Genomic DNA, 15,229 nt, shown 5'->3' with positions numbered 1-15,229 from the left:
TGACTGAAATGTAGCCACTACTAGAGAACTAATCGTGGACTTCCTGTTCTTTAATACATTTGGGTCAACTTGCACATATCAAGCAACAGAGTTTGTGGAAAGGTAAAAATAACAATTAGTGGATTCGTTTAATGAACGATCAGACAGTGAAAATAAAATTAGTTGGTAGCTAGCTGGTGAGGCTTTTATTTTTTTCACATTTAATTAAGCCGAACCTGGGTTTCCTAAGTCGTTCTGTGCTTACTGCTAATGCTGGTGAGCAAGCTAAACAGAAGGCTTTGCAGTGCATCTCTATGATGTCACACAAGCAAGAAGGCTCAACAAATCACCAGATGTAACTCATGAATATTAATGACTTACAGCTATCCTACGAAAGGAAATTGTGCTTACAGTAGAGCTCCGTCGAGAGGAGAGGCTTGCACGCGAGGGTGGTGAAACCACATCTCTGTCTAGTGCTATTGCTCACTGAGAGGATTTGATTAGGCTGAACCAGGTTGCACCAAGCTATGGGCTTGTAATGTGACTTACATTTTCAAACGAGTTTTTTTCCCGGGAAGGCAGATTTTAAAAAAGCTAACACTTTTGAATGGGAATCCCAAGTAATTACTCCATGTGTCTGACATACATCACTTTATTTTTAGTCAACTTCACCATCGGCTTTGAATGGGGCAACCACGCCTGGGTTGCAGCCACGTGTTTAAACTAATATAACGCTCTCACTCCCGAGACCGCCGGCCCCCCTCCACTCCTCTCACCCACAATTAGGAAAAACATTGAGCTGGAAACTAAATGTGCTCCTGGCAGGACCGTCTTGTTCACTGACTCTTACCACTATACCAGGCAGGGGTACTCAAATAGTATTTGAGGTATGGGCACACAAATGTCCTGGGTGGCAAAGGTCCGGATGGATATTTTCATTCATCAACATAGTAACAAACCCCCACCTTGCAACCCCAAACTGTTCATACCCTCATTGGCAGAGAGACAAATGAGCAGATTTAAAGCTAATTTCCTCCAATTATTTTTTTATTTTACCTTTATTTAACTTGGCAAGTCAGTTAAGAACAAATTCTTATTTTCAATGACGGCCTAGGAACAGTGGGTTAACTGCCTGTTCAGGGGCAGAACGACAGATTTGTACCGTGTCAGCTCTTGCAACCTTTCGGTTACTAATCCAATGCTCTAACCACTAGGCTACCCTGCCACCACGATTATACAATTATAGACATTTTGCTATGGAGCGATGGGAAAATGTTGCCGTTTCAAAGATAATTTCCTGCAATTCTACAAATTGTCCATGTCTTATGGATCTTCATATGATACCAGGAGTGAAATCACGACCAACTTCCCAAAAAGTGACTTTTTTTTAATGGTCGGGACCCGCGGTCCATAATGACCTCGTTTTGTGTCCGGATCAGGTCGGCAGTCCACCTATAGAGTATGGCTGCTCAACACACAGGACCTCAAACTTTCCACTTCCGAAGACACTGAAGCTTTTAATAGCTGCATAAAGTGCAGGGTATTTCTAATTAGTGCAACATGAGGCTGATGGTTCAAACTTGATGCAGAGAACTGGTTTTGGGAAGGTGTGCAATTCAAAAGCAGACCTAACAGGATTGTAATTGAAAGAAGTGTAATATATTTCCAGTGGGAGAGAATTGTTTGATTGTGACTAGCTTCATCAACAACACTCTTAAGAAATCAGATTTCATCCAGATTTCAACCATCTGCCATAGGTCTACTGTAAGTCAGCTGACATATGGACATGGCTCAGAATCGACTAACATAACAGAATTGAGGTTCAAATTAGAAAAGCCACCTCAAATATTCAGGGAAATGTCATGTCGTCCTGTACCAAACTCAGGTCATCTTTGGACAGGGAGCCAAACAGAGAGATTCCAGTGCACCCATCAATACCAAGGCTCAGTGCCCAGAGATGTAATGCCAGAGAGTCTTCATTCCAATAACCGTGGAAGGTGGCAAAAATTATTCTAACACCGCCCCCGTCATCGCCAGTGCCAGCATTTCTGTACTATGGCTTTTACTCAATGGCTGGCTACTGGTGAACATTTTATTTAACTAGGAATGTCGGTTAAGAACAAATTCTTATTTACAATGATGGACTAGCTAGCCTAACAAGACTCAAGAAACAACAGGGTCTCGGTTTCTGGATCCCTAATTCATGGCATAAAGTTGAATACAGAGAAACTGGCTGACACCGTACATTTCACTGAGATGAGTGAGGCAAGCAGGCACTTAAGGTCCAAGAATTCATATCCTCATCACAGGTTAAATATAGTAGGGCTGCCTCTGTCAGGGGGTCATTCCAGTCTATGACAGGAGCAGCACGACACAATAGTCTCACACACACACCCCGCCGTTTTAGCCAACCCAGTAGCCACTGCAGCCTCCTCCCATGTAAAGGACTTATGCTCTCATCTCACACCACTACCTTATCCAGGTTTGGTTTTGACCAGCTCTGAGTTGGTCAGGTCGAGTTTAATAATTGTAAAACTGGCACAACCCCATTATCCTTCCTTTAAAACAAACTCCAGAGAGACAAATGAGAGAAGCTACAAGTAATTTGTTATTAAAAGTTCAGAACAAATCCTGAAGCTCCACACCAAGCTTTATACAATTCAGCCTGGACAGAAATTGAGGAAGAGAGCTGCCTGCTCTCTTAAAATTGAGCATGCAGACTAGCATCACCTAGCAAGTTCAGCCTTAAGTGGTTCTTCATGTCATGCTTTGGTGGTCTGCTAAGTTGCATATTATTATAAATCATCAATGATCAATATCCAGACTAAATCTGAAAGTGCCAATGTTCACACAGCCATACAAGGCTCTGCCCAGTTGAATAAACAAACCAACAACTGTAATGTCAGCATTCCTGTCCTGGGTGGAGTTCAAACTTCCATTCAACTGCACTAGATTTATGATCTTCCATTTTCAACCCTCTGAATCTGGAATTGTGATTCAGTCCATCTATTCTATTTCTATGGCTCAGTCATTTCTTGGCCCCTCGCGTGTAAATAATATACTGACCTCAGTTCCAAACTTCCTATCAGGAGAGGCTATGCAGACACGCCTGGTGCCCAAATTGATGACGTAGATCGCGCAGCTCAGAGTCCAGTGTGGCGACGAACAGTTTCCAGTAAATTAGTTTATGCTGGCTAGCTGGAAACAACAGCACCATGCCGCTAGTTAAAAGTTGTTACGTGTTTATTTAGATGGGCGAGGGAGAATTAACTTGTAGTATTGGTCACCATGACATGCCAATTCGCTAACTTAACGACAAGACGGTACGAATGACCAGTACAACTATGTTGTACACGAGGTGGTTGCTCACGTGAGTTGCTTCCCACTGGGCTGCAGTTCTTTCCCACAGGCAGTGTTGCCATGTTCGCGATTTTCCTGGCAAATTGGGCTACTTTGAAAACGATGTCGCGGGTGAAAATGTATTGGTCACGGGTTTTTGGCGGTCGCCAAGGCGTTGATCTTAAAAAATGTATATTTCACTGCTATATTTCACAGTGAGACAGGCTGTTGCTGAGGGCCAGAGGGGTGCATGTGTGCTGAGAGAGCACTAGTGATTGGCTGAGTCACGTGAGCGGCAGGAGACGTTGACAACGTTTTACCAGTTGTAGGTAGGCTATTTAGATTATGGAGTAACCTATTTCCAAACCTTTTTCCATAAAACATGAAATACTCTAGAACTGATGCACGTCAATAAGTAATGGAGACAAAGCACTGGAAAACGACTTTGGGCGCATTACATAAATCTGCTGGGTGGTTGTTTAAACTGCATTCTAATGTTGACTGCTTAAAGAAAACGATATAAAGCAAGGTGCTTTATGGATGCTCAGTTCTTGGGTCTCGGGTGCTGCCAGAGTGGAAATTTGAAATGGAAGTTATAGAACTCCCTTGCGTTTTGTTTATGGGGAAAAAGTCCTCAATGAACTGAAATTAGGCTAAATGTGGAGAATTATACATTTGCCTCTTTTCAAGTAGCCCATTGATGTATATGCCATTGTAGGCTACCATTTGATACAATAAATGTTGAAATTACGATATCACTGGAGTCATTGCAAATCAATTTCATGGAAGACCCATGACCTGAGTCAAAGACCCAGTTTTCTGACACTGGGTCTAACATTGTGCTCCAAAATGCCTTGGTATTCTCCTGATTGCATGATGCCATGCACACGTTCAAGTGACCCGGTGCCAGCAAAGCAACCTCAAAATGTCACTGAACCGACTCCTTGTTTGACTGTATTGTTTGACTGTAGGGAAGGTGTTATTTTCTTTGTTTACAGAAAACAAAATAAAGCCTTCAGAGATTGTGTGCTTTACCAAAAAAAAAACTCTTAATTTGGTTTAATCTGTCCACAGGACATTCTCCCAGAAGGTTTTTGGCATGTTCAGGTGCGTTTTGGCAAACTGCAGTCTGGCTTTCCTATGTCTTCCAGCAGTGGGGTCCTCCTGGGTCTCCTACCATATAACCCCCTTTCATTGAGTTGGCAAAGGATGGTACGAGTTAAACATGTCATACGTTGTGTCTGAAAGTCAGCTTCAATCTGTGTGGCAGTTGACTGAGGTGCTTTCTCCACCATTCAAGCAATCCTTCACTGCAATCTTCCATCAAGTTCTCTCGTGGCCACGTCCAGGGAGGTTGGCTACAGTGGCATGGGCCTTTTAACTTGTTGATAACATTACGTACGGCGGAAAAAGGAACATCAATGTCTCTGGAGATACAATCTTGTCTGACATCAGATAATTTTCTGGTTTTCTTTCTTCTCTCCATGCTCATTGCGGTACACAAAGCAGGAGAAGGAGTCATTTTCTCTATTCAAACTGGTTGAATGTGATTAGTATGTTGCAGGTACCTGCAACTCCCCATAGGTGAGTTAAATTCCAACAAAGGAAAATCACCTGCTTGAAATCTAATTATTTCTAACTACTTCTAGAAGGTGCCAATATTGTCTTGGCCATTTTAGGATTTCTTTGTGGAATAAGCTAAGATTTGGTCAATTATTCTGATTTTGTTTAGTTCAACTGCACACCAATTTTTTTTAAATTTAAACCGTTTTCTGGAAGAAATGGTGCATTATCTGAAAAAAGTGCAAGGTGGCCAATGTTTTGGGCCAAGACTGTAGAATAAGTTTGGATAGCCTACCATTTGTCCCATCTCATTTAATTGGACACACTTCACAGCAGTAAATAGATTAAAGTAATTTGCTCTATGCGATCCGATGAGCAGTTTAATGGTAGAACAGATGGTTCACCTTTACCATTGACATTTGTAGACCACTACATCTGAATAGTGTAATGTCAAATTTCTCAAGTAGACAATACTTTATTTATAAACATTAATACATATCGTAACCATTGCAGAATACTTTTCTCAGCTTTTCTGGCCATGGATGAGTTCATATTCCCAAAGTAGCCATTCAACAAATTACCATGCTCATTTAATTGGACCTATTAGATAGGCTATTATAATTTCAAGTGTCCGACAGGCAGCGCGGTATTTAACAGATGAACAGCCAGTTGATCTTTTGCATTGAAGTGTGTAGGTCTACCGTAGTTTACTTTTTTTTCAGAGTAAACAATTATCATTTTGCCAACATCGCTCATTTATTGATGGCACTGGCTGCGCCAGGTCAGATCTGAATGCATAAGGATGTCCATTAAAATTTTCAAATGTCCTGTAAATTAAAATCTTCCCTGTCATGTTGTCTGATGCTAAATTTTCTTAAAAGAAACTCCAATGGCATATACTTTTTAATGGATTTTTGAATATTCACATGAAAATATGTTGCCAACTGAATGGAAACCTAGCTATAGACACCCTAAAGGCAAATGCAAAAGTCCAGTGTCACTTTGATTATGGCTGCACATCATGGTTCACCAGCTGGCCAAACATCTAAAGAATAAGCTCCATGCCAAACAAGCTGGTGAGAATTGTACCCCCTCCTACTCATCTGGGAGGTTGAGCATTTTTTCATCTCTTATGGTATATGTATTTTTGTTTAAAAAATAAAATAAATAAAATAGGGATTACAAATGGAAATAAGTCCCTGGCTTTATTGTGCTTTATTTTTATACTGACAAATAAAAATAAAAAATCTATATATCCTAACTGTGCAGCGGCCAATTGATGAATGGAAAAATACATTACAAAACACCAAAAAGTTTAATGACATTCAGAGAATGTCAAGCCAAGCCTTTGATACTGGGTAAGCCTACAAGGCAGGGAGGGATGCATTTTCTGTTCATAGAGATTGACAGTCTTTTTATTGTGGTGTTGAAAACACAAACCATGATATTTAAGTGCCCAAAGTCAGTATGCTTTGTTTATTGGTTGTGTGGTGGATTGGTACAGAAACCCGTTTGTGGAAAATTCACAGCATATATTTAATATAATTACAAATATGGCATGAAAATGTTGAAAATCAGATTCCCCCCTACCTGACCATTGTCTATAGCCGGCTCTGATCATAGTGTTATGAAACATGGCAGGGAGAGTGACCTTGTCTGTGGTGGTCGGCGAACCCTCAACCTTCTGGCCTGTAGTCCTGCGTGGCATCGACTGTGCCACAAAAGCACGCTGAAGTGGCAAAGTTGATATCCAGGGTCGCTACAGTTGGTCATAAACATTATGAGTTAATTATATGAGGGGGGAGGGTATTCAATGTATATTACGGTGAAAGGGGAGAGTCGGGTGAAAATATTTTGAATGTTTAGGAGGGGGGTGCATTTTTTTAATGACACCTTTGATCTGACGCTTAGGCCGCAGGTGTCCATATATAGTGTCTCCCCTTCCAATCAGCTACCACCACAGACAGAAGGGGCAATCCAGATACTTCACAGGGGCTGTAAAGCTGAGGCATCCGTTTAGAATGTTTTCTCACCACCAAAATGTGACCGACCGGCTGGATTCGGTGTTATGTAGCAACATTTTAAATGCTGTTTTTTACACTGGATAAAAGTAGCAACTCAATTGTATATCATACACTACTGTTGAGGAACAATGGGAAAGTCATTCTGCTTTGAAAGTTGATAAACTTGTAACCTCACCTTTGAGAAAATGGCCCTTGATTGTTTTGGTACCTACTGGAGAGCACTTCTTTGTCTAAACCCATTCAGCATCATTCACACCCTCATAAGCCAGCCCCACCCATCTCTTTAAGGATTCACATGTGAGGCCATGTACTAATGTACTAAACAACCAAAGATATCAAGACTAAATGTTGGCTTATAATATGGGTGTGTTCGTAAATGTAATATTCTAAACAGCTTCAGAGGCTTCTAAACAGCTTCTACCTCCAAGCCATAAGACTCCTGAACATCTAATCAAATGGCTACCCAGAAATTTTATTGACCCCCCCCCCCCACGCTGCTGCTACTCTGTTATTATCGATGCATAGTCACTTTAATAACTCTACCTACATGTACATACCTACATGTACATACCTCAATACATTGACTCTGTACCGGTAACCCCCTGTATATAGCTCTGCTATTATTTACTGTTGCTCTTTATTTGTTATTCTTATCTCTTTTTTTTGTATTTTCTTAAAACTGCATTTTTGGTTAAGTGCTTGTAAGTAAGCATTTCACTGTAAGGTCTACCTACACCTGTTGTATTCGGCGCATGTGACAAATAAAATGTGATTTGATTTGAATGCCAGTGTGTGCTCTGGGCATTTGTAAACTCAGAGCACTGTCAGGTTGGCCATTCGTAAATTCAGAGCCGTTTCGCTCTCGGAGCATTCAGAGCACACACTGGACGCTCTGGCCATAATGTAGGGTTGATCCGAGTGTTCTGACCTAACAGCAGCAGTCAAGCACCCAAGCTAACTGGCTAACGTTGGCTAGCTACCTACAGACACAAATGAGAGAACATCTCACTGACCAGTTTACTCATCCTAGCAGAGCAGGTTAGGCTGTTATACTATCCAGAGCGTTGGTGACAGCAGCTGTGTTGCTGGTAATAACTTAATTACGCTTTTTTGCCAACGTTTACTGACACTGGCCATATTCAACGGGTGTTGAGCGTTCGTAAATTCATCAGTTATTCTGCGAATTTAGGGAAAGAGAAAATACCTAGTCAGTTGTTCAACTGAAATGTGTCTTCCGTATTTAACCCAACCCCTCTGCCTTGATCGACATCTTCGACGCAGGGGGAACAGTGGGTTACCTGCCATGCTCAGGGACAAAACAACAGATGTTTTACCTTGTCAGCTCGGGGATTCGATTCAGCAAACTTTTGGTTACTGGCCCACAACGCTCTAACCACTAGGCAACAGTTGTCACAGTGACATCAAACATTCTATTGAAATAGTTACTTGCATAGTGGAGTCTTGTTTAGACATGTAGCTAGCTAGCTAAACAATTAACCATAATCCCAACTCATAACGTTACTACCCTGCATGAATTTGAAGGTAGCTAACCAACCAGGTTCAATGTTAGCTAGCTAACATTAGGCCATAACTAGCAATGCGAATGGCTCTGAGATATGAATAATATTACTACACAGATCATACACGTAACGTTAGCTAACTCGCCAGCCAGCTAACGGTAGCTAACAGTACACTAACTTGAAGCGAATACAACTGACAAAATTAGAAACGTATCAAATCTGAAAATGAAGCTAGCTACACTCTCTTACCCATTTGCTTCTCCCTCTATGTCACAGATGTCACTGTTCCCATTAGTTTTAAGATGTAATCCGGAAACGGGTGTTTTATACAACAGCCTTCTGTGCGTTATCTGACTCAGTCTGCATATTTGCAATCAAATGTCACAATCTTCTCCATCTTCTTAGCTATCAGATTAATTCCACTGATTTCAAAACTTGTTCCTCCAGAAAGTGGAGAGCAACATTTATGCAGTTCCCCTACGTGATATCTTTCAAAAAAGCCATGTTAGAAAGGATTACCTACACATACTGATTACCTACACATTTTATTTTATTTATTTACATTTTTATTTGTATTTACAGACGGCATACAAGTTTGTTATTAATGCACATGAAAGTTCACATGTTCCAGAAGGCATTTCTTCTAAAAAAAACAACACATTTTGATCAAAAATAAATGTTTACGTTCAAATGGCGCTCTTGTGAAGTGGTGATGCATGACATACACCTAGTTTCCTGAAACGAGTCACAAATACGGTAGTGAGAGGAAGTCCAGTCGTGGGTAGTGGGAGGGGATGGAACACGGTGAAACTGTGCTGACATTCTGCAAATGTTCTCAACGACGAAACATCTGATCACAAAACATTTTTCTGTTCTCAAAACTGAATCTGTTATGAACACAGTGCCCTACATTTTAGACTTGATGCTTTGTCAGTTTTTAAAAAATTGCTATGTTTAGGAGTGCAAGGTCAAATTGAGTTTGTGCACATGCGCACTTCCGAGGCGGCGTTCCCTAACGGAAATATGCAAATATATTCTACAATGCGCCAATAGGATCTAGCTTGTGCTTCGCCCACCTCCTTGCTTGTTCTGCCCACTGTGCTTCATATGCTCCCATTGAAAAACGACACAGATTAACTATTTGCTACCACTCTCTGCTGAGAGGTATAAAGTGTCCGTTTCCGGTTCAGGGATACAGTATTTTCAACCTACTTTCTGTTTCCCGTTTCCCTGGGTATCACACAGTTCGATGTGAGGGAAATGGAGTCGCTAGAGAAAGAAAGAACAAGATGGTTGCCAGGAGTAGTGCAGTAATATCATAAGGATACGTATACTTGAAAACAGAGGAGGAATGGAGAGAAAAAGAGGGATAGGAGGTCTAAGAGAGAGGGAAGAAGAGGGTGAACTTGAGTTGGATAAAAAAATTGAAAAAAGGATGCTTTTAAAGATTTTTTAAATAGAAATTGTAAGCAGAGGGAGCTGAAGACAGGAGGAGTATCGGAGGAAGTATCGGAGGTGATAGGTGTGGTGAAGTTATCGGAGACCAAGGTATGCGCCAAGGGTCAGAAAAAAGATGAGTCAGACAGTAGGAGTGAAGTTTATGGAAAAAGTGTACTCTTGCCTTTTGGCTGATCCATTTTTGGTTTCATGGTGGGTGAAGAAAAGAGATGTGTAATGTGTAATCGGTGAGGGTAACCAGAAGTGGTCTAGTGATAATTGTTTGTGTTTCTGTTGGTCAGAGGGAGAAGGCGATCGGAGTAAACAAATGGGGGCAAGAAAAGTGAATTTGTTTCGCTCTCAAGAAAAGGGCACCAATGAAAGGAGATAAATATAAAAGTTGACCAGCTAAGGGGAAAGATTCCCGGTGTATGTGATGCTCGTCGTTTGATGCAACACAGACAGGGTGGCGAGAGTGGGGAAACAGAAGAGTCATTGTCTGTCCTTTTGAGTTTAAGTTAGGATATATAAGTTATCCTGTACGAGCGTCTGTGCCGAATACATTACGATGTTACAGGTGTCAAGCTTATGGGCATGTGGCAGCAGTGTGTAGGAGGGAGGGTCAAAGGTGTGAGAAGTGTGCAGAAGGGCATGAGACAAAGGAATGTGTAGTATTGGGGAAAGTAGTAGAATGTATTAATTGTAGGGGTGCCCACTGAGCTGGGGATCAGAAATGTCCTGTGGGAGAGAGTCAGGTTAAGGTTTCCACAGTTAGAGTAGTGCAGAGGTTGTCATATGCTGAGGCAGTTTAGAAAGTAGAGGAAGATGAGTTAAGAGTGAGGAGTGGTGAGAGTAGTAGCGATATACCAGTACAGAGGGATAGGCCAAAAAGTGATACGTTTCAGTAAGATTGGATTTTTAGCATTCATAGCAATGGTTATCAACTGTACTGCAGGGATGAAATGGAAGATGCAGAAAATTGAGGTTGTGGTGGCAGCTGCAGAGAGATATTTAAGTGTATGAGACTGGACATCAGAAGAGTTACAGGGTGTGTTAAGTGGTGATGTCCCATCCTTTCAGAATGGCATGAGGTAGGAATAAATACATTGCATTAGTGGAGTAGGGTGGTGTTCGTTTTGAAATTAGTGAGTAGTGTTAGATGGTAGGGTACTTATTTATATATATTTTTTTTAATCAAGCAAAGTATAAGGGAGTTGTACTCCAGTCTAGTAGGTGGCGGTAATGCAACAAATTAGATGCCAACCGCCGTTAAACCTCATAGAAGAAGACAAAAGAAGATAGGCCCCTGCAACCTCAGATGCTAATTTGCCCGGTGACTGACGAAAGACCTTTTGTGCATCAGCTTTCGTTTTATAGTTTGATTTATTACATCATCATTGTACATGGAGTACAAGCAACAGAATACGGTTGTACGTGTCATAACTTATCTAGCTGGCTTGGTGATGGATAGCTAAGCTACCTAGTTAACTAGTTAGTAATTAAGCCAATGCATATTACCTTAAGGTGGTAACGTTAACGTAAGTTAGCTATGTGGATTTGCGTGGCCCCCCGGGGGACACATGATTTGACTGTCAAAGTAGCTAGCAAGACATGGAAACCAGCCGCTTCCTCACACAAAGTAGTTTTAAAAGTCAATATTGGCGAGCTAGCATCGAAACATACGTAGTTTAGGAAAGTTTGAAAATATTTGAACCATCTGAACAGGAGTTAACAGGCTGGCGAACATGCTAGTTAGTGTCAGCTTTAGCACTGTATGACCCACGCCCCTTCACTGTCATTTCACTTTTCCCGCTTTACCTCCTTTACAGGGGGTCCTGTGTTGGCTGTGCTGGGCACGATACCCCTCAATCACCTCCCATTCGCCGTTGTCTCGCTTGATGGGGAACGATACACTCAGTATATGGTTGCAGGGCTTGATAATTTTGAGAATTCCGCGAACTCTGTGTCTCTTCTGCACTGGCGTCTCCTTGTTCTTGAGATCCTCCACCAGTTTATCCTCAACGATATTAGCACCGCGGTCAAAGAATCCCTCCACCATTTTAAAGAAGTTGGGGTCATCTGCATCTTTCTCTCCCACGACCTCGCTGTAGTGGCGCACCCTCATCAACGACGCGGTAACTGGAAGAGCCGACTCGACACATCCCGAGGCCAGAGCACTGCTTGCACCACGAGTAAGTAATTCTCCGAAATATCTGTACATTTTTAACTGAGGTAGCGGGTTAGTAACGAATGATATTCAAATAAAAGTGAAGGCAAACCAAAAACTTATAACAAGACAACGGCTTGTCCTGTCCCGTTTCGAATTGATCTTACAGCAGTCATGCGTCCCCTTTCTTGTTTTAAAGGCAGGCGTGTTTGTGTGGATTCCCACCTCACTGGGAGGGTTCCACTTGAACGCGCATGCAAATTAATGCGCGCCTCCGCGACACATTTTTGCGCTCCCTGGCGTTTTCAGCAGGACGCAACGTTCAGATATAAATGTGTGATATTCATAAGGAATCACATCAGTCTAGTCATAGCATTTATATCTGCAACGTTCCACAATGTTTTCGTACTGAACATGGCCTGGTTGTTTTGTCATTGATTCAAGCAAAATGTCAAAAACGTGTGTGTAATCCTGCACAGTGAATGATGTGGTAGAGAGTTAATTTGTATTTGTAGAATATCAATTCATGAGTTGGAGAGGGGTATGTTCAAGGGTGTGGGGTATACAGGAAGTACTGAATTATGGAAAATAAATGGATTGAGATACACATTTTGGGTCTTCAAAATTGATATCTTGAACTGCAGCACCCTTAGATTGCTCCAAAACCCCCCTCAAAAGTTCTCTGTCACTTTGAAAGACGGCAGGTTCACCCATGGGAAGGGAGTAACGTTAGAGAGCACTGAAGAAAATATATTCCATATGCTCAGTACATTTAGTTATTTTGCATCACAGAGGGAAGGAGACTTGCAGACTGTAGCAGTTGTAGAAACCATCAAAGTCATACACCACGACATCCCAATTTTTAGGAATGAACGCCAAGGCAGAGAGTGTCCCTTAGTAAGTAAGATGCTGCACATTGGTGTGTTTTATGGGTGTCTCCCTGATGTCATAGGTTGGCAGGGAAGAAGGGTGTCGTGTCACATCTGTGCCAGTGACGCCCAATCTGACGTCTAGATGTAGATCTAGCACCCCAAGCATTTGTCGTCAGGCGACGTCTTTTTACGGTCCGCACCATATTTGGCCAAAACATAGACATTCAGATTTTGTCCAGAACAGCCTTGATTTGGTCCAAACATGGACGTCTATGATCGGTTGGTCTGGAAAGGACCAAATCTGAACCAAACATAGACATTCAGATTTTGTCCAGACCAACCTTGATTTAGTCCAAACATGGACGTCTATGATCGGTTGGTCTGGAAAGGACCAACCCTGAACCAATCATATACATCTATGTTTCACAAGTTTTGACAGTAGAGCACAGCAGATAACAGTACATTTGACATTTTAGTAATTTAGCAGATGCTTTTATCCAGAGTGACTTACAGAAGTGAGTGCATACATTTTCATACTGGTCCCCCCATGGGATTCGAACCCACAACCATGACATTGCAAGCGCCATGCTCTACCAACTGAACTACAACTGAGCTACACAGTACATTACAGTACACCAGGGATGGGCAACTTTGATGGAGGTCGGGGCCACAAAAAAAATCTGAATTCAACCTTCGTGGCTCTGGGTCAGTATACGCACATCCAAACCCACACATGCAGGTCAGAACCCTCTTGAAAGCAGACTAATTTCATGCAATTCTACTTGTTTTGCCATGGGGTGGAGAGAAAAATGTGCAGTTTTAACAGCCAATTTCATGAAACTCTACATATTTTGCCATAGGCTGGAGAAAGTTGTTTGCAGTTTTTAATATCATATTTTAGTGAGAGTGACTACCAAAATCAATGGGGGCCCCCCAGTCGGTAATTCGACCATGATTACTACAAATTGAGATAATCTAGCGGCAAGTTAATTTACCAATCTGAAACATTATACCTGACATGGGCTAATTCAGTGACTGACATGACGAGAGAAATAGTGCTGATGCACAACCAAATTTCAAAATGGCACCTTGTGTATTCTATTATTTTAACTCTCAACAGTAAATTCCTAAAAAAGTTTTTGAGGAAATTGAACCGCGGGCCCATCCTTGTAGTGCACAGTACAGTAAGGAAATGTACAGTACAATAGAGCACACTAGTGTAAAGTGTACTGTATTGTAGTCTACTCTAATGAATTAAACTACTGTACCATACTGTACTCTACTGAATAAAACTCTACTGTCCTGTACCATATAGAACTGTACTATACTGTACTCTGTTTTTACTGTGCTCTACTGTACTGTGATATTTGAACTTGTGAAAAATGATTCGTTCAGTTTTGGATCTGGTCGGCACCGACCAAATGTTTACATGTTTGGGGGCGGAGCTCCTTAGAATAATACCCAGCATGCTTTGCAAGTGTTTGTGTTGATATGTCCTGAGAACTTTCATTCAGCAGACGCTCTTATCTAGTGTGACTTATAGGACTGTCTTCAGTGCATTCAACTAAAGTAGATTAACAACAACCTATCACATTCATAGCAAAAAATAAATAAATATAACCTTTATTCTGTATGTTGGACAACTTTGAATATCATTGTTGCCAGTTTTAAAGCTTTTGAAAAAGTTAACATAAGTCCATGTGATACAGTACATGGGTGCAATACTACATTTTGGGCAATTCTCCTATTAAGAGGTGTGAAATTATTATTGTGATATAATGCTTATTTATTTGAGAATGTGTAGTAGTTGAAATTTGGCCATAGAATCAATGACTGAAAAATATGTATTTTCAATGTCTGTAAATGAGAACTTTTCATAGTCTGGGAAAGACAGGCAAGACAGGCAGAATGTTCAACGTCTGGAAAATTTGTTTTTGTACTTTTTCATTCAGCACCTAATTACAATGTCCGGAATATACATATTTTTGACATCCATATAAGACATCTTTTCAATGTATTTTCGACATCTGGAAATAGGATGTCTTCTAACCTTTCATTCAGCACCTGAAATGCATGTGATGTCAATGTCTGGAAAAGACATCTAAAAGAGGTCTTTCCACCTCATTTTGCTTACTGGGCGGTGTGTCAAAGGGTTTGCTTACACATGTCTAAAAGGCACAGCACTGGCTGATGCAACCTGATATCAAACAGGTTGGAGCTGTTTCAGTTTGTAATTCCTTACTACCACCACACTGAACCCTTGCTGTGGACTCTACCCTGAGTAAACAGATAAGATCACCCCTAGTGCTGGACACACACACACACGCA

At 41.3% G+C, this 15,229-nt stretch overlaps 1 protein-coding gene across 2 annotated transcripts in view; it reads right to left on the bottom strand.

Annotated features, from left to right (window-relative positions):
- LOC135510929 (glutamate dehydrogenase, mitochondrial-like) overlaps window positions 1–12,250 on the bottom strand; it is a 41,546-nt gene extending 29,296 nt beyond the window's left edge. For both annotated transcript variants that reach the window (XR_010451187.1, XM_064932271.1), the window contains exon 1: window positions 11,681–12,250. Coding sequence is in view for 1 of the 2 variants with exons in the window: in XM_064932271.1 (XP_064788343.1) it covers window positions 11,681–12,083 (403 nt within the window). In the remaining variant the exon portion in view is untranslated. The remainder of the gene's footprint in view (window positions 1–11,680) is intronic.
- Between the last annotated feature and the right edge of the window lie 2,979 nt (window positions 12,251–15,229).

This window comes from Oncorhynchus masou, chromosome 23 (assembly GCF_036934945.1).
Source record: "Oncorhynchus masou masou isolate Uvic2021 chromosome 23, UVic_Omas_1.1, whole genome shotgun sequence".
NCBI lineage: Eukaryota > Metazoa > Chordata > Actinopteri > Salmoniformes > Salmonidae > Oncorhynchus > Oncorhynchus masou.
Note: the sequence above shows the minus strand (reverse complement) of the source record. Positions and strands in the feature narration are given on the sequence as shown.